The 21038-nt window shown below is 38.5% G+C and overlaps 1 protein-coding gene across 1 annotated transcript; it reads right to left on the bottom strand.

The window, feature by feature from the left end:
- Nucleotides 1-5640: 5640 nt before the first annotated feature.
- Nucleotides 5641-7116, bottom strand: LOC122320306. Its single transcript, XM_043208481.1, has 2 exons — nt 6394-7116; nt 5641-5769 (listed from the first exon to the last, which is right to left on the bottom strand). The coding sequence occupies exons 1-2, from the start codon at nt 7100-7102 to the stop codon at nt 5762-5764; spliced, it is 717 nt and encodes a 238-aa protein (XP_043064416.1). The 5' UTR covers nt 7103-7116; the 3' UTR covers nt 5641-5761.
- Nucleotides 7117-21038: the final 13922 nt, after the last annotated feature.

Here is a 21038-nt window from a genome sequence, read left to right as displayed (position 1 = left end):
AGATGCGACATGCAAAACGTTTTTTAGCTTGAAAAGTCCTTCCTCGATGTCCTGGCTGGGAATAATTACGTCGTCCATGTATACAACGACAACATTGGTAGCGATGAGTTCTCTCAAGACGGCCATGATAAATCTGGTGAAAACTGCAGGAGAATTAGATATTCCAAAAGGTACATACAAAAATTCAAATTGTCCAGACTGGGTCACAAATGAGGTATACTTTCGGGAACCTGGTTCGATCGGAACGTGGAAAAATCCGTTTGTTAGGTCCAAAGTGGTGAATATCCTGGACCCCTGTAGCTTGTCAAGCACAGTCTCCATATGCGCCATCGGAAAATTGTCACGAACTATCTTTTCGTTAAGTTTGCGGTAGTCACAACATAGACGCTTCTTTCCATTTTTCTTAGAGACCAATACTACTGGCGATGCATATTCAGAGGTGCTTGGTTGAATGATCTTCTCAGTAAGCCACTCCTTTACTTGGTCGTCTACAGTTTTCTGGTCACAAATAGGTAAACGACGCGGATGCTGAAAGACAGGAATTTCATCCTTCAGAATGATTTTCATGTTAACTGGTGCGTTCGCGTTTCTTTCAGGTGTATACTCCTCAATCAAAACTTTGACCTTGAACTTCTGTGATTGATTTAAATGAGATAAATCTACTTGATTCGATACTGTCACCTGTTCTGCACACATGCCCTTAAAGCTTTCTAGAAAATCATTTTTCAAAGTGCTTTGCTTTTCATTTTGACTACTTGGTTCGTCTCGACGCAAAAACTTCGTGCCTTCTTTTGTGACTTTCATGTCGACTGTATCAAGAATAGTTCTGCCTAGGATGGCGTCAAAGCCCATGTCCTGATCTGGGATCACGTGGAACTCCACCTCCATGTGCAGGCTGTCTATCTCAACAGGTATGGTGATACTGCCAAACGTCCACACCTGACTCTCTCCGATTCCGGTCAAGCATTTCTCCTTTCCAGTATGGAACTTGCTGCCAAGTTTGAGGAAAATGTTTCTGCGCATCAAGCATAGATCTGCCCCTGTGTCCACGAGTCCTTTAAATTGAACAACAGCATGTTTGACAACTTTTAGTTCAAGCCCAGAAGCTGTAAACTCGCTATTTGGCTTTAAGGCTGCGTTCTCCACGTGAACGGTGTTAGCGTTACTCTCCTTTTTTACCTCGACTTCGACCTTACACTGCGCAGCTCGATGACCTGGCTGTCCGCAACGATAACAATTATTATTGTCCTTCTTCTTGCAATCTCTCTTAAAGTGGGACGGGTCACCGCACTTAAAGCATTTGCGCACCAACTCTGGTCTCGACTCAAAACTTTTGGAGCCATCCACCTCAGCTAAACGCTGTTCGTTTTTAAAAGGTACCTTGTACGTGCCACGAATTTTCTTGTACACTTCGATCTGCTCCTTGAGGTCCTTGATTGTTTTGGCCTGGTACAACATTATCTTATTCGCCTTGGCGTCTGGGATCCCTTTTACGAAATATTCGATCAAACTGCCCTCATCTAATCTAACTGGCTTCGAAATTTCCATTAATGCGTACAAATATTCCTGTAGTGTTTCCCCTTTCCTTTGTACACGCTGATCTAACTTGCGATGCACCTCAGCAGATGATATTTTAACGGAAAACTCCCCGCGCAAAGCTGCCTTAAGAGAATCCCAGTCGCGAATGTTTACTTGACTGCGAATGAACGACTTAGCTGCCCCACTTAGTAACTGTTTCGAGTAAATGAATAGTTGGAGCTGACTCCACTGCACAGTTAAAGCACATTCCTCCAACTCCTGTATCCAGTGTTCTATATCTGGGCTAGTTGTACCTGCAAAATTCGACACACTGCCTTCTACATCTTTAAGGGTAAACAAAGATCGGCTAACAGGCATTGGCTCCACGGGACAATCGCGAGCGGTTACGACAGATTCGACTTCATCCTCATCGTTAACGTCGTCGTCGTCCTCGATACCAAAATGTGCTAACATAATTTCCTCAAGCTGCATTATGATAATTAATTTTAAGGTTAACAATAACAATTTCTTGATGTTCAGGTTTTCTACTTTACAGGTTTTCTACATACAGTCTGCTGCTTGCTTGCCCTGCTTTAAAGCTTCTGATTTCCAATTGGATCTTCGTCTCCTTCGATCGCCTTCTTCGTCTTCTTCTCCTTCGCTCGTCTTTTTATCCTTCGCCTTCTCCTTGTCCGCCTGCTTTACCGCCTCCTTCTCCGCCTGCTTTACCGCCTCCTTCTCCGTCCGCTTTACCGCCTCCTTCTCCGCCTGCTTTACCGCCTCCTTCTCCGTTTGCTTTACCGCCTCCTTCTCCGCCTGCTTTACCGCCTCCTTCTCCGCCTAGAAGTTGCAGTACATACACATACTCCCAGATGGATACATAAATTCCTCTGCAGCGAGACGTGTGTACGTGTGTATGTATGCTTTTTTCTTCGCTCCGCTGGTCGTCGCTCACGTTCTCCACCTCCTTGCACTTTATGTTTGGGTCAAATCCCGGTTGAGCCCCCAAAATTGTAGGATATTATTTATTCGCATACAATTAATTTAATTTTCGGTTTTGATTTTAACAAAAAGTGCTTAGATTATTGTTCACAAAATTATTGATCTTTCCTCTTTCAATGCTCAACGACGACTCTGCTTCATTCCACAGGAATCGGTGATCTTAAAAATATCGATTATAAGTATATTAATTAAGAGTTGCCATATAGCTCAACCCGCTTCGAGTGTGCCGTGGAGGAAGCCCGCCTGTTTCAAATCCCACATAAATAAATTATTAATACAAATAGCCAAAAGACTTAATATTATAAAATGCCTTTCCAGCACAAGCTTCAACAGCTCTTATTAAAACGATAATTTTTGTAATTAACTCAATTATTATGTCTAAAATCGACCTATACGGAAGAGCACCAAAATCAAATCTAATCAAAATAAAAATAATTTACCACTCAGCTATTAGAATAGCATTCAGAGCCTTTCGCTCCTCACAATCCATAACCTAATCTACGAGTCCAACATCAAACCAATACTCCTAGACCCAGTCCCCATAACAAAAAAATCCAACGTGGTGCTTCACGCTTCTAAATTAAAAGAAAAATTCGCTATATGCACCGACTCACTCTCTGCGCAGGCAGCACTAAAAAACCCCAATAACCATACGTTTTACACACAAGAAATTATAAAAACTATCTCCAAATATATAAACAAATTCTCCCTGATATGGGTCCCAGGACACTACAAAATTTCCGGAAACAAACTTGCAGACCAAGCTGCTACGGAAGATACTAAACAACACATCAGATATTCTTAACTACATTAGCAATGTATTTAAATCAATTTGATTTAACCTGGGACCACACATCCCTACACTATAAACTCATTAACCCAAAAAAACAGAATGAAATCGACCTCTAAGGCGCAACAGCTTCTCGAATGGACATCATCAAATTTATGACTCTTCGTATCGGACACACTAAATTGAGACATAGGTAGCTACCTATTTGACAAAAGCCCACCTCCTACATGTCAACACAGCAATCAAAATCTTACCCTAACTCACATACTCGTATTCCTAAAATCTCTACGTTGAAACTTCTCCAAAACACCCTAGAAGATATATAAAACTTAAAAAATTTAGAAGAAACTTTCGAATTTATCAAATCCATCCACCTGTACAATACTATATAATATTATATTACACTGGTCGGCATATATATTTTGACAATAATAAAAGTGAAATATACTCGAAACTTGAACTTGCATCTTTTAACTTTTGGTATCAATGGAAAGGTAATTTAAATGCCGTTTGAATGATACCATACTTTTCTTAAGGGGTTATATCCAGTTGCGAGGCCAAAAAAATGAGCTTTTTTGAAAATTATTTTTGGAAAGGCTATTTATTGTATGAATACGTAATATATATGAAAAGATAGGTCATTATTTCTAGTTTTAGAATATATTTAAAAAAAAAAAAAATTTTGGACTCCGTCGGTCCTGTAGAGGATCTCCCGAGGGTCCACTTCAAAAAAGGTTTTGCGGTGAGCAAAATATCTCCGGTCCAAATTATCTGAAATGCAAAAAACCAAAAGGATTACGTAAAGAATAGACAAATGCTGGTAATGAGACTTGGGATTTTCAAAATTTTGATTTTTGACAAAATGGCGGCTTCCCAAACATAAAACTTTGTTTTTGGCACAAAAATTTCAACTTTGAAGTGGCTAAAAAAATCGAAGTTTTTGTCGGAGCCAAAATTCCAAGTTTCATTACCTGAAAAAAATATCTAAGAAGAGAATGTGAAAGTTTCAAGTCAATCGGACAAGCCGTCTCTGAGAAATTTTGCTCACCGACTTTGAAGACATAGTTTCGAGAAAAACGCACTTAAAGTTTTGGCTACTAGTTTAACTACATGGGAGGCGTCTTTACAAATACACTGATTACTCCAATACTATTTACCGGAATACTTTGAAAATTTCAGACAATCTTCTTAGATATATATACATTCAAAATAGGCAAAAAAAAAAATTCGATTTTTTCAAAATCGCAACTGGATATAACCCCTTAACTCATTCGATATTTATTGAAATGTTATTGTTATATATTTGTTGAGTTATTTGTAAATCTTTTACTAGATATCAAAACATTATAAACTGCTTAGAGTAATATAAAGAATTTTTTTTTAATATTCGAAACCGTATGTTTCTCTTTAACCTGCTCGTTTAAGTCGAATATACTTACTATATTCTGATTCTATTCTATATTCTATAATTAACAAATAAAAGGGCAGTTTTCCGTTTTCCGCTAGTTCTTTTAAATGCCCTGAAGTATAGTTATGCATCGTTACACATAATTATTGCTTAGCTTTTTTTTCGTTTTTTTCCGTTTGACAGAGCATATGAATAGAAAGTACTGCGGGAACACAAATGTACTAGTGTCTTTCTTGTGACTACCTTTCTGTGACTAGAAGAGTTAAAATCAAATTATGAGCCGGTTTTATTACTTTATTAATTTAGCGGTGCCGTTATTTTTTTTGTATATGTTTCTGTTTGTGAAATACAAGTTGATTCAAATATTAATGATGTACTGAATAGCCATTTAATGCCGATTAACCTTTTTGGACTATGTATTAAATGTAATCATGTTAAACAATTGGGCTTCGGTTTTAATGCTGTTTTACACATTTTGGCTTATCATAGGTAAATTTAATAATACAAATTATTTTTTTCGGTGTTTGAAATGTTTGATCCCTTTTTTAGAAATATGATGCACAGCTTTTTGATATCTAATTATATTTCGAAAGAAATTTTAAGCTTAAACAGCGTTATTAAAATGAAATCTTTAAATAAAAAACAGAGCAAGTCGCGGCGAAGTACACATATCGAAAAAAATTCCTTTAATAGGATACCAAATTGGCCAAATGAATCAGATGAAATATTTTTGTTTAACGGATCTTCACAGTACACATCATGGCTAAAAAGGTATACCTAATAAATAAATTCAAAAAGTAATATAAATATTATATAATATGTAATATATAGTTAGGTATATAATATACTAGCAAACCCGGCGAACTTTGTTCTGCCTTTTTTTGGAAAAAATTACAAAAATAATCAAAAACCTACATTAATATTTAATTTTTATTTCTGTATTTTGGTACATAGGCGTCGATCAAGTTGTTCTTCCATGTTTCATTGCTTAATGATACATCTGCTGAAGATTTCTCGAAGCAATTGCTGACTATCGGCAATGGTCAAGTACCTGTCGATGAATCGAGCGGATTAATATCATTTCGAAATAATTTTTGTAATTTTGTCTCATCAAAAAAGGAACTTATCAACAATGTATTTGCAAACATTATTTCTAACTACAAAAATAAGGAATGGTTGAGTGAGAGAGCCATTTTAGCGGCTAAGAATAAAGATGTTGATGACCTGAACTACATAATTCAAAATAAGATCATTGGAACAATGCATTCATTCAAATCTATTGACTGAGTCACAAATGAAGATGAAGCCACCAACTATCCAATTAAATTTTTTAACTCTTTGGACGTGCCTGGCTTACCACTGCATAATTTACATCTAAAGGTTGGATCCGTAGTAAACATACTTCGAAACATAAACCAACCAAAATTGTGCAACGGTATGCGTTAATGGCAATAAATAAGCAGATTTTTTTTTTTATAGGAAAAAAATTACAAAAAAAATTAAAAACCTACTAAATAGGTTGCTCTTCACTTAAGTGCCTTGTAATACACGACATTTTTTGTTTTGACAGTTCGACCGTTGTCATCTGGTGATCGACGCCGATACAGCGGATAACCATCATTGCCAGTGACAGTCTCCGCCGTTAATTTCCGTGGATATCGTTTTGAGCACTTACCATTGACCATGCAAGGCGATTGGGGATTGATGGCACCACACGGTCCATGAATCATATTTGTAGTAATAACGTCATGTAGGTCTGGATCGACTTCATAATCAGGAATCTCGGCACATATGATATCATCTATTTGGTCAGGTTGAATTCTTTCCACTAACCAAATAAGAATGTGTGCGTGCGGCAGGCCTCGCTTTTGCCATTCGATTGAATACATCCAGCATCGAGTATCTCCAAAGACGCGTTGTTTAACAATAAAGTTCTTCAGAGACCGAATTTTTTGCCTGAAAATACGTGCTGTGATGTCGGGTCTATCATTTGATGTTTGTCCAGGAAGCAGCAATTGAGTAATTTCTATCCATTTTGGATTACAGGTAAAAGTAATAAAAAGATCTGGCCGACCGTAATGACGAACATATGTCATTGCATCTTGTGCATATTCATGCATATGACGTGGACTACCAATGTACGTCGCTGGCAGAATAGTTAGTCGCCCAATATTAGCTGCATTTTCTTCAGTACTAACTGCATCACGTAAATGGATGTACTCCTCAGAACGCAGTTTGGATTGGTTCAACCTAATGAATGTTAAACGTTCAGTTTCTATTTTTACATACATGTCAACGCAGTACTGCTGAAACAATCGACGAAACCGCAGCAAATAGTTGTCAGTATTTTGACGAATCATCAAACGATATGCGTAGTAATTCATTGAGCTTACTTTCTTTGTAGTTTCTTCACCTGAAATTAAAAATTTTATAATTAACCATTTCAAATGCAAATTTTAAAGGCAAAGAATACACCATTAGCCATTTTTTTTAATAAGCATTATTTTAAATCAGTGTCTTTTAAAAATAAATGAAATAAATTATGATACTAATACTCACCATTCAATGGATTAATCATTTTAATATTAAAATAATATCCATCTTCTCCTTGCCAAAACATTAGCGGGTATTGCAACGCGTCATATGATCGATGAGTTTCAGATATTTGTTGCAGTTGCCCAGTATCGCGACGTTTAAGCACAATATCGCGGTTTCCAAATTGTTCACCAACAATCAGGATGGCGACTTCGTCTATTGTTGGAGCATTAAATGTCCTTTCGTGTGTTCCAGATGGTCGTTTATCTGCTTTTATGACAACTTTATAGTCATCATTTGGCATGCGCTCTAAAGCACTCTTAAACAACCTGACCATCGCATGATGTTCATGAAGCAGACACTGCATGTCTTGAAGAATTGCTCGCTTCATCCCTTCATTGATCGCTAGACGTCGATCAAGTTGTTCTTCCATGTTGCCCATGAAATATATTTGTAAAAATTTTTTTTGTGTATCTTCGAAAGGTAGTAATGATCCAATTCGATGGTGAATCTGCCCTTGTATCTAAGATAAAGTAAGTTATTCTTTAACTATATTCTATGTAATACAAACAAAAAAAAAACCTTAAATGTCGGATTAAATCCTCGTTCTTCGATAATATCTGCCCCAAATGACGTCATTTGGAAACAACCATTGTATTTTCGGGTATTTGCAAGAAAGTGGCGTGATTCTTGTGTTTCACCACAAAGCAACGAATACAATGGCTCAGGTGGCGGAGTCAACAATGGCAATTTAACTTTACCATTAAAGCAGCATAATCCAGGCGTTTCTCCGGAAAACTTCAGTGCACCGCAATACTCGCAAACAACGTCCATTTGCCCAATGCAAACGCTAGGATGCAAGCTGTAATCAGTGATGCAATCGTATTGAAACGCTGCTCGATTCAAATCAGCACTTGATAAATTTCTTCTGCGTCGCAAATGATCTATTTCTTGACCTCTGTTGTAAGCTCGACGATTCTGCATTGTCAACCGAGCCGTATTACGGATTGCCTCTCTTTGCTCTGCTGATTGAGAAGCACGAAGTCGACCAATTCTAACGCGGTTCTGTTCACGTTCAATGTTTTGTTCTTCTTCAGACCTTCCATTTGCAGTATTTTGTAGTCTTCTTGCATTACGGCTTTGTCGGGAAAGATTCGATCGTCTTGGTCGCGGCATTATTAATTAAACTTCCCTTCACTTCAATTCACAAAAAGCACGAAAAACTTCACTTCACTTCAATTCACCAAAATCACAAATAATTTCTACTCACTTTAAAAAAATTGAGTTAAAATGCTATGGTAGTGTGTGCTTGTCAGTTTGATGAGGTAATAACTCAGTTTATACGCGATTTTTGGTATGTCGAACGGAATAAAAAGTACCCTAACTCCTATTCCGGGCTCTAAGCTACCTTCCTACCAATTTTCAGCCAAATCTGTTCAGCCGTTCTTAAGTTATAAGTGGTGGAACTAACACAACTTGCTTTTATATATATAGAGATAAGAGATATAATAGTTTTCAACGCAGTAAAGGAGACACCTCAGACCCCGTAAAGTATATATATTCTTGATCAGCATCACGATCTGAATCGAAAAACGTTATATTACGCATTATATAAGTCGGATCGGGCGACTATATAGGATAGCTCCAATACGAGAGATTAAAAAAAAATTCTCATTCCGTTGTTTTTGATCAGATCGACTTGATGTCTTCCAGATGGTGATTTTTAACCACTATCGAATTTCGGATTAAATTTGGATATCGGATAACTCTATCATATAGCTGCCATAGGAAAGATCGAATAATATATATATAAATAATGTCAAAAAAATTATAACGTCGTTGCTTTTTATTGCATGACAACTATATCATACAGCTACCATAGGATAAATCGAAAAAACTATATAGATTTAACGGAAATGAAATGATAACAACTTTTTTTCATCAGACCTTGGAACTTATACTTTTTTAACGACTCTTGAATTTTTAATCAAATCTCATAAAAATCGAACGACTATTTCATATAGATGTCATATAAAAGTCGTCGAAAATATGGAAAGTAAATAGAAAAATCATCATAGACTCGATGTTGTTTAGCCTTTATGTATTTTGTTCGGCATATTTGACGAATGCAGTGGTATATAAGCCTTGGCTGGGCGAAGTAAGCTTCCTCTATTGTTTTAAGTATGATTAAATAAAAAAATTCATAAGCTCGCATTTAAACCATATAGCTGGCATCGAAAAATCTATATATGTCTACATATTAAGGGGTTATATACCTTTTTCAGACTCAAAAATGAAAAAAATTTTATGATTTTTTTTTATGTACATACTTTCAACAATTTGTCTGCAAAATTTTTTAGAGATCGGGGCACTAGAACCTAAGATACAGCCGTTCATAGCGCACGGTGTACGGACTACCTAATGTCCACCTAAAACTTTAAACACGTTTATCTCGGAATCGCATTTTTGAGAAGAGGTCATTGCGGTGAGCACGATATCTAGGTAACCTCGATTTGAAATTTTGGGGGATTGTTTGTAGATACAATAGCTAGTTCGTGAACGAAGGAATTTTATTTTCGACAAATTTTTCTATTTTTTTGGGGCGAAAAACTAAATTATTAGACCTCGAAAATTCGGTTTTTTTGAAAAAATAATCACTGTAACTGTAAAAATTTTTTTTCGTAAAATCCTTCGTTCACGAACTAGGTAACACTATATACTAACGTAGTTTTTTTTTTTTTTCTGTTGAGCCGTTTTCTTGTTTTCATGCTCACCGTTAGCCACATTTGAAAAAAGGACTTCTGCGGCAAGGACTATAACTTCCACAGTTATGAAAATTTTCACTCGAAACTTTATACGAATTAACTTAAGGACATGTACTTTGATAAAATTTTTATTGTATTTAAATAAAACAACGGTAACATGCTAAAAAAAAAAAATAAAAACCCTGTATTTCTCTGGTGAAAAAGGTATATAGGTAACCCTTTAAAAGTAAAATCCAAAATAAATTGTTTATTTCAATGAACAATAATAAAGTTCTAACCGATAAATATACTAATATTATAAAGAGGTAAAATTTGTTTGTTTGTTTGCAACGAATAGGCTTCGGAACTACTGGTCCGACTTAAAAAATTCTTTCAACGATAGAAAGATACATTATCGTGGAGTAAAATAGGCTATAACTTATTTTGAAAAAAATTAGGGATCCGTAAGAAAATTGCAATATTGTCGCAAATAAAGTGATTTGCTACCTCGTCACACTGAAAAACAAGCTACCATTGCATTTTAACTCAATTTTTATGGTTTTCATTTATCATTTCCAAGTGAATTAAGTTTTTTCACATATTATGCAAACCTTAGTGTTCTCTGCTCAGTTAATTTCATGGACAAACGGGTAATGTGTTCACTGTGAAATTGTGAAAAAAAAGAATTTTTATTCAATTTAAGTTGAACTGTGAAAATGGAGATCATTGGCATCATTCAATCGCTTGGCATTCCAATATAACCCACTGCGAACTACAGTGATAATGAAAATTTAGATATTGGACCAATGGCGACTATATACCGATATTGCAGTGCGTTAATATATTTGAAAAGTTTAAAAGAGAAACGGCTGAATTGAGCTGCGCAAGTGGAAAAGTGTTAAATCACCATCTTTCTATACTTCCATATATTTGAAAAATTTTGCAACATAGACTATTATGTTGTTAAATTGTGTTGACCAGCGAAGCGGGCACAGGACCTCTAGTGTTATATAAAGATATAAAGATGGAAGGTTTGGAGGATTTTTTGTTTGTTTTAATTGAATAGGCTCCGAAGCTACTGACTGAACAGATTTGAATATTTCTTTCACTGTTGGAAAGCTACATTTTTCTTGAGTGGCATAAGGTATACTACAGTTCGTTTCATTTGGATAGGACACCTAGCAACTTTTATGGTTAATCGCTCGTAGCGATGACAAAAATCGTTAAAAGCTAAAATTTTTTTTGAGTTATAATCTCTGTTCTATTGTGATTCTAAAATGCAGTTACATTTTTTCATTATTGCTTTCCCCACTTTTTTTATTTGAGTTTTTGCACTTATCAATAAACTTCCCTAAATCGCGTAGGCTGCGAAAACTATTTCGTAAATACAGTGGAATCCTGTTATAACGACTCCGCTTATAGTGTCCGTCCGGGTTGTGGGACGAAAACTCGATGGTTTGGTTGGTCCCCATACAAACTTATATGAAAGGGCCTCCGCTTAGAGCGTTTCCGCTTTTAGCGACAAACCGCTTATATGAACGAAATTTTTCAAGAAAATTGAAAAATTTAACCGGATATTGCGTCGTGCAGAAAAAAAATACATTGCAATAGTGCCAAATTTAAGCATTAAAACACGCTGATTGAAATGTATGTATTTATTAGTGAACGGCACCTTTGCTTGTGTGCGTAGCAGCGACACGAAGGATCTTACACTGTCACTACTCTTTGTTAGTTTTAGCTGTCGCCTTAAGAACGTTGCTGCGAGAGAGAGAGAGAGAGAGAGAGAGTCGAAGTGCAATGCCGACGTCACACTGCGTGTGCAGACCTTATATCCTATTCCATGAGATGTCCCGTTATATTTCTAGTTTTTTCTGCTTTTTTCCGAGTAAAACTTAAAGCGTAAATTCGGCAAATGCAAAATATGCAATAATAAGCTCACTTAGTTTTTAGTATTGTGAGAAACCCATGCCTTTGAATTAAATTTATTAAATTTTTCGTTTTAATTAAAAAAACTAATTTGATTTATTTTAAGAACCTATTACGAAGACGGCAACCATAAATAAACAAAAAAAAAAAAGTGTTTTTTGTTCCTTTTGCTTAGTGCGTCTTCCGGGTATAACGACGAAAAATCGTTGGTCCCTTGAAAGTCGCTATAACCGGATTCTACTGTAATTTCATTTTTTCGTACATTACTTCATTTTTTTGAAAATGCTGTAACTAATCATGCAAAATTCTAGCACTGAGTAAATTTTGTACAGAAATTATAAGGTCATGTCTGGAGGACGTTGAACGTAGGTTGTCATGAGTAGCGGTTTTAGGTGCAGCGAACCTGGGCCACCGCCTAGGGTCTCGCGCTGAAAAAGGCCTCTGCAGTAATCACTATATTATTCTGAATATTATTTAAAAAATCCATTTAGTAAAGTATAAATTGAGAAATACGATACTAACACTTTTAAATTAAGATTCAAAGAATTGACAGTATTACTACAAACATTATTACCATTACTCCCTCGCGTTGGCTAACGCCGGCATTCGTCGTAGTATAGTGAATTTTAGAAGAGTACGTTCACAAAGAGATGAAGAATCGTCAACAGAACGTGAGGCTCGACTTAGAGCACGTAGAGCGCGTGAGTGTATCGATTATAATCATTTTTTTTTACGGAGTGACATAGGCTATACATATATTTAATATTCGTGCAAAGCCAGAGCGATTTTCAGAATTGCTGGTGATAATACTAGGTTGCTTGGTAATGACATACCGGTTTCTTTATTGATTTTTGACGACGATTTTAACATAGTTAGCATTGTCCGATTTAAGTGCTATATGTACCGTTGTCTTTTTCTGCCATTTTGATGGTAACTTGTATATGCCTCTCCTAAAGAAGTCCTTGTCCCTACTGGCAAAAAACTCGGCGATTCGATTTTCACAATCCTCCCTTGAACTCAATTTTTGTCCATCGAAAAAATTTTGCATGGCCAAAAACAGATGGTAATCGCTTGGGGCAATGTCCGGACTATAAGGTGGATGCATTAACAATTGCCTATGGACGGTTTCCGTGCGTAGTTGCAGCTCCTCCGCGATGGTTCTAATAGTCACATGACGATCTCAATCCACTATTTCCATGATTTTATCCGTATCAACAGTCACTGGTCGTCCGGAAGGCTTGGGTGTTTCGGTATCAAAATTGCCACTTCGGAATCGCCTAAACCACTGTTCGCCGGTTTGAATCGAAAGATTGTTATGTCCTAAGACAGCAATAATCTGTCTGCGAGATTCCGCAGCAGTTTTTCCCTGTGCGAAATAAAATTTCAAAATGGCCGAATTTCTGCGTTTGTGAACTCCATTTCAATCGATTGTAATTTTTTAACGTGGAAGCTCATGTAAACAAACTACAGTAGAATCCGGTTATAGCGACTTTCAAAAGACCGGCGGTTTTTCGTCGTCATACCCGGAAGACGCACTAAGCAAAGGGATCAAAAAAAATTTTTTTTTTGATTATTTTATGGTTGCTGTGTTTGTAATAGGTTTTTAAAACAAATCAAATTAATTTTTTAATTAAAACGAAAAACTTAATTAATTAAATTCAAAAACATAGATTTTTCTTAATACAGAAAACTGAATGAGCGTACTATTATTGCACATTTTGCGTTTGGCGAATTTACGAATTCAGTTTTACTCAGAAAAAAGCAGAAACAATTAGAACAGTAACGGGACATAGGCTATGAGGTCTGCTCACGCAGTGTGATGTCGGCATTGCACTTCGACTCCCTCTCTCTCTCTTTCCCAGCAACGTTGTTAAGGCGTTGTCGTTGCTACGCACACAAGCAAGGGTGCTGATCCCTAATAAATACATACATTTTTCACATCGAGTTTTGATGCTTAAATTTGGCACTATTGCAATGCATTTTTTTTCTGCACGACGTAATATCCGGTTAAATTTTTATATTTTCTGAAAAATTTCGTTCGTATAAGCGGTTTGTCGCTTAAAGCGGATACGCTCAAAGCGGAGGCCCTTTCATATAAGTTTGTATGGGGACCAACCAAACCATCGAGTTTTCGTCGCACAACCCGGACGGACACTATAAGCAGAGTCGTTATAACAGGATTCTATTGTATTTCACTTTTGTGATTTCTTATTTGTAATTAAAGGTTAGCTTACAGTAAAATAAAATACATCCTGAACCGGTCAGTTGGTAGTTGTCATTTTTGCTCCTTGCTACTGGGTACCTTTGCCTTAAACTCCCGTCCAGTTGCCTACGGCGATAGCCTGCAGTCTGATGTAAGTGAGTCCTTTTCTTGGCGGTGCGCTTTTTTTCCGGTGTTACTTGGGCTTCACTCGCATTGATACGGTGACTTGCACAACTTTCACTTGACTGTCCTGTCAGTGTGCGCGCGACCTCCTTTTATACGCCGTCCTGGTCCAGTAATATTCCTCCAGATGGTGGCGTGATCGGGTCCAAAGTGCAGGACAAGTGGCGTGATCGAGTCCAAAGTGCAGAACTAGTCCCGTTAATTCACGGTCTCTCCCTTTTGTGCGGGTCCAAAGTCCGAGACTTCACCGTTATAACGGGTCCAAAGTCAGAAACCTCACCGTTATAACGGGTACAAAGTCCGGCGCGGTACCGTTAGTTCACGGTCTCTCCTCTTTACGTCCCAAAGTCTGCAGACTCAACGCTCCATTGGGTCCAAAGTCCTGAAAGCCGTTAATTCCCTCCTTCCTCTGCATACAGCGCCTCCCGCTGTTGCTATGCAGCTCTCCTGCACTCAAAATTGTGAGGAGTTTTACAGCTCCTTACATCTCCCCTTCCTTCGGAAACTTTTAGAAGTTCTGGGCTCTGGAATGTCCTGGGGCAAACGTCTTCGAATTCCTTCCTTCCCGCATCGACCTCCACCTCCTGAGTGCGGCCAAGGGCATCCTGGATCTCAGCCACACAGTCTCAGCTTATTAGACCCTACCTGGTCGTTCGGCATCTCGACTGTGGCATCTTGACCCGACTGGCTCCTTACGCGCACATCCTTTCTCGATCCTTGTGGCCGCTGCAACACCGCACGCCACTCCTCCGTTGACCTCCTCCTGCCACGGCTGAGCGCTCCTCCAATCTCAGCACCTAAGTCTCAGCTTATGTAGACTTCCCGTCGTTGGACTTCTTGACTAGGACATCTTGACTGTCGAAAACTCCCAGCGCGCGACTCCTTCCGATCCTCGTTTTAATTCGAAACGTTTCCCGCGTAATATTTCCCCGCGCACAATCGATATTTTCTATCGACCACTCCTCAGGGATGCAGTCATAAACAGTGTGACCGCCCAGCGATATTTGCAGTATTTTTTTTGTTCCCATCGATCGCACTATCGATCGGCCGCCGTTATCGAGGCGACCCCATTCCCAATTTTCGCTGGCCTTGTTTGTTTGTTTGGTAAGTAAATAAATTTACATTACTCCTACATTCCCCTTTTGTTTTCGTCTTCCAGCATGGTCGAGCCCATGGTATAATAAGTACAAGGTAGTCCTGTCGGCTTTTTTTCCCCCTATTGACACTACAATTAGAGCGAGAGAAAGAGTGTTTTCCTATGGGTTCGGGTCGATAGGGGAAAAAACCCGAACGATTTTGCAGCAGACGAGACTACCTTGTATAATTCTACCATGGTCGAGCCGTTGTTGCCTTCCTGATGTTCATGCGCCGGGGCGCCAACCCTGGCCCAGCGCGTCCCGGCAGGCGTCTCTCTTGGGCAGCTGACCTCCCCTTCTCCATTTCCAGCACGTGCCAGACCGGCGGCGGGGACCGCGACACCAGCGGGGACGCCAGTAGCTGGAGGACCAACGACGAGCGCCGAAGCCCAAACTTCGCCCCCCGGCTGTTCCGCTGGTCGCGGCCTTCTGCCTCGGCGTAAATTGTTGCCGTTGCTGCAATTGTGCTGCTGCTGATGCCGCTGTTGCGTCTGCTGCTGCTGCTGCTACTGAACTTTGGCCGTTTTTTTTTTTCACGGCTCTTGGATATACCCTTCTCTAACCCGCTTTCGCGCTCCAAAGTACCCTCCTCTGACCCGCTTCTCGCGCTCGCGCTCCAATGTACGTGTGTGTGGGTGGCAATATTTCGATACTCCGTATCGTCCTCTCTCTATCTCGCGAAACACACGTACAGTGCGCCCCAGTCACAGTCTTGTGACCGAGTAGAAGGGTGTCTCCTATTAGCTAATTTCGCCCTGGAAAACGCTGGAAAAGAAGCTTGTAAAGAAAACGACCGTGTTGTCCGGAGTACAAAATAAAAGTGATTCTTTATTACAAGGTAATTAGAAGTACACGAGAATGTGTGTGTTCGTCAGAGTTCTGGCATGTTGGCGATTTGTTGTTGTCCATCAGCACTAGGGTTGCCGGGTCTGCTGTTATCCTGTGGCCAGTGAGAGGGGTATGTTAACTAGGGCATGTTAACTTCGGGTCCGCTGTTATCATGTGGCCAGTGAGAGGGGTATGTTAACTAGGGGTATGTTAACTCCTCCTCTGGAGCGGAGCTGCCACAGAGAAACAAAGTTGAGTTAAGTTTATTTATATTTATTGCGAGGAGGAACCGCTCGCTCGCTTCATCAAATCATAACTGAATACAGGAATATAAACTTAAAGCTAACAAAAGGTTTTCTCACAGCGGCTACGCAAATATGCTGAGTTGGCCGTCTGTGCGGATGCAAACAGACCAATGCTGGGTCAGCAAAGAATCCGATGCATGGTCGCGGACTTATTCTCCGGTTAACTTAGTTAACTTATAGTTCACTGGCTAAGGGGCTGTCAGCTATCGAGTTCGTTAATGAACGAGTTTTGCGCGTTTTTAAAGAAAAAAATTTTGTAAAATGTTTCTTGTTAATGTGGGTTTTTATGTTACTTAGCTTGATAAATATGTCTTTGTTGAATAGTGTTTGTATATTGGATATTTTTCATTTCTTCTAATAAGTTTTGTCCGTCGTTGTCATCTAGGTTTCCCGAGGTAGATTTGGGTATGCAACTTTTACTTCTACCTGTTTGATATTGTTTGGTAGGGCGGTCATTTAGTATGTGTCGGTGTTAGTATTTGTTGTTTAAGCTGGTCATCGGGTGTTTGTAAATTTTTTTTTATTGTTTTTCTAATTTTTTGTTTATGTAACTTTTGTCTCTATCTACTTTATGTAGTGAAAATCTAGGTGTCAACTTGTTTCTACGGTTTTCTTTTCTAAATACCGTATCATTAGGTTCGACTTGGACTCTGTCCACAGCTGTTATTTGAAATTGGGATAGGAGGTCGTTGAACAGACTCCCCAAAAATTCCGCTCCCTGGTCGAAAATTATTTTCTTTGGTGTGCCGTAATGACTTATGAATTGTAACAGGGCATCGGCGATTTTTATTGAATTCCTATTGCTAAGGGGGGTAGGCTTGCGCTAGTAGCTTGGAGAATTTGTCTATAATGGTGAGGTTACAAGTATTGTTAATGAAATATATGTCTATATGCACGACCGCTAACGCCAACGGGCGGTTGGGGCTTGCAATAATGGTCTATGGGGGTGTCTATCGACCTTGAGGGTTAAGCAGGTATCGCAATTTTTTATAATTTTTGTGATAATGTCTTTTAAGTGCGGAAAATAAATGTCTCTTTTCCATTTAGGTTATATGTTTCATCTATCCCCCTATGATTGGTATTAAAGTGGTATGCACGAATTTTGCTTTCCTGGTCGTGGGGGTTAGTGATATCGGTTAGCCATATTTTGCAGCGGGAAATTTTGTACAAGTCATTTTCGAAAAAATAGTTATTATAGGACTCTTCTATTATTTTGAAAATATCGTCTGGTGCAAATATTGCAAATGTTTTAGTCGGCTTCAGGATTTTTTGAAGGGTGTTTGTAACGGAGTCGAAAGTATGCACGGGTTCTGTGATTATGTGTCTTGTTTTATGTACAAATAGTGTTTCTATGTGTCTTGAAGTTGTTGAACCGGTACGGAATATTGTTTGATTATTGAAATGATTTATTGGTTGTGAAACGATCGGTATAATTTGTGGGTCTTCGTTTATGTTTAAATTTGGCTCGATTCTGCTGAGTGCATCGGTATCTATCGGAGACAGTTTTCTTATTTAATTTCCAAAAATCGATTACCAAGCGCCACTTTTTTTCGCCTGTGGTATCACTTTTCTTTGGTACGACCCAGACGGGTGCACTCCAAAGGGAATGGCTGTTTTAATTATGTTTTGTTCGAGCATTTTTGAAATTTGTTTTTGAACTTCGTCTTTATGCACAAATGGGTAACGGTAAGATTTCGTGTGAATCGGTATGTTATCTGTTGTTGGTATAGAGTGTTTGACGGAGTTAGATAACGTTAGTTGGTTGTTTTCGTCATGGAAGAGTTTTTTAAATGATCTGCATAGTTTGAGTATTTGTTGGTTTTCCTCATTGTTGAGGTGTTCTGTCTGAATGTTGAACTGCTGATCGTTTTGGCATTCTGTTTCTGTTGCCGCGGACATGCAGTTTAAGTATGGGTGGGTTCGTGGGGAAAATTCTTCTGCTTGTAACGGTTCTTCGAGGTAAAGTGTTTGGGTTTGATTTGAGTTATTGCAAACTTCAAAATAAAAGGATCCGGCGATTGCGGTGTTTAAGTCACCTGTTATGGATATTTGATTATCCAAAATCGTGGTTTCGTATATAAAGTCTCCCTCCATGAAGTTTACTGGGAGCGGTAATCGCATTTTAGTATTTTGTGGTAGAGTGTGTAGGGTGTCTACAGGGTTTGCTCTTGTGAGAATTGGGATGGCGGTTTCTGGTGTTTCTAGTATTGAGTCGGCAAAGTTTATTTTTGTATTTAGGCCGGATAGGATATCCATGCCTAGGAGGCCATTGAAGTGTGGGTGGAAATTGAATAGTAAGAATTTGAAATTGCACATTTTTTCGAATTGTTTAAAATTTATTCTATCTGTACATTCTTGAATTTTTAATGTATTGAGAACAGTGTGGATATTGATATCGGAGGTTAGTTTTTTAATGTAGCCTCCCTTTATAAGTTCTGGGCTTATGAATGAGTAGGTAGATCCAGTGTCTATTAGGAATTTGAGAGGGTTTGACAAAATGGAATTTGATGATAGGTAAACAAATGGCAAGGAAGATCCGTGTGTCTTCTTGCTTATGTAACCGACTGGCTTCCCGAGGCTTCTAGTAAAAAATTTTCATCATCGTTGATGTTACATAGGGGAGCACTCGGTTTATGGTTGTTCCTGTCTTGGTGGTTTAGGGCCTGATCTGGTTTGTTGTTGTTGTTGAAGGGGTTCCTGCCCAAAGTTTGTCTATCGTGTCGACCATTACTATCATTTTTGAAATTCTGTTGAGGTGTAAATCGACTTTCATTATTATGGTTGTTAAAGTTCTGTTGGCGCAGTGGAAAATTACCACTATTATCCTTGTTGAAATTTTCTTGTAGCTGTGTAAAGCGATTATTGTTGTAATTGTTGTTGTTATCATATCGTTGAACATGACTATAGTTCTTTTGTCGTGGTATGTAGCGGCTATTGTAGTCACCATTGCTTCATTGTCCAGCTGTTGCGAAGTCGGTTTTCTTGGTTTTTATTCAAGTTTTTAGATAAGTTTATTTCAATCTGCCCGTACTCGTACGCTTTCTCGATTGTCTCTGGCCTTTGGTTCCTGATGGCTGACCTAAGTGGGTCCTTTAATCCAACTAAAAAAGTATTCTAAAAAATGTCAGGCAGAATCTGTCATATTGGTCATGTTTGGCCGTGAGGGAGTGTCCATTTGGGTCTGCTTCTCTGGCCAGTGACATTAATTCGCTTCTTATTTTCGTAGCTGTAAAATATAGTTTTCCCATACAGAGTCCGTCCGGAAGATTGTGTAGCTCTCTAACAAGCATTTCTTCAGTTTTCTTGCTAGAGTATAGTCGCTTAAGATTTGTTTTGATGTCATCCCAACTGAGGAGTACATCACAAACACTCAGCGCTTCATCCGCCCTGCCTTTAATTTTGTCGCGGATAGCTCCAAGTAAGTACTGTCCGCATGCTGCTTGGCCCACTGATCGAAAGTAGCTGCTCTACTCTATTTATAAATCTATCAAGATTGTCAGGTGGTCCTTCGTAGGTGGGTAGCTGATGTACGAGGGCTAGTATTTGTTGTAGATTCAGGCTTGTGTTTGTAGAAGTTCCAGTATTGTTAACGGTGGGATTTAGTGGCCCTGATGCGTTACCGGAATCCATGGCGTTAGAGGGGCTACTACTTTGGGATTGATCAAATTGGTCTTTCTCTTTTCTTATTACCGCTTCTCTTATCTCAGACAGTTTAGACCCGCTCCTTAGCCTTAGTCTGTCCCTAACTGTGTTACTAGTGGTGGCTTCTTCTTTTTTTAAAATTTACGTGTGTTGAAAAGGAATCTATATTTATGTTTGCAAATAATCGCCAAAAACTTATATATGTATAAGGGTATGGTAATGGTATGTATGTATATAGCAACAATTTATTTAGTTGTAATTATATATATGTCTATATTAATAAGATGTATGTGTATTTTTGTACTATAGGAATATTATATGGTGTGTTCAAATATTTAATACTATGTATGTATCCATGTTTGGGTGCTAGTAAATGTATGTATGTATGGCTTTCCACGTATATATATGTTTATATTTATTTGCATATGGCTATTTCCTAAAATAAAAGAAAACCTGTGTGTGTGTATCCGCTACGAAGTTTCCTCTTTTCCTTGGATCCCTGTGTTAGTGTTAGTTGTTTGTGTAGTAGTGTTGCGATGCCTTCCACCTCTGCCGGTTTTTGTTTTTTATGGATGTTGTCGAGTTCAACTGTAATGTCTTCGATTTAATGAAATATTAATAAATATATATATATAATAAATATATATAAAAATATATATAGGACAACGTAGGAGGGGAAGACCAAGGATTCGATGGCAGGACCAAGTGATTCAACCCATTGCATCACTTGGTATTGCCAACTGGCGTAGACGCGCCCAGGACAGGGACGCGTGGAGGGAACTAATGCATCAGGCTGTGACCCGTTAGGGTTGTTAAAG

This window comes from Drosophila ficusphila, unplaced genomic scaffold (assembly GCF_018152265.1).
Source record: "Drosophila ficusphila isolate 14025-0441.05 unplaced genomic scaffold, ASM1815226v1 contig_470, whole genome shotgun sequence".
NCBI lineage: Eukaryota > Metazoa > Arthropoda > Insecta > Diptera > Drosophilidae > Drosophila > Drosophila ficusphila.
This window is presented reverse-complemented; position numbering and strand designations above follow the sequence as displayed.

Coding starts and splice junctions, on each gene's coding strand:
- LOC122320306 (XM_043208481.1), bottom strand. CDS start 7,102: ATGAATTACTACGCATATCGTTTGATGATTCGTCAAAATACTGACAAC.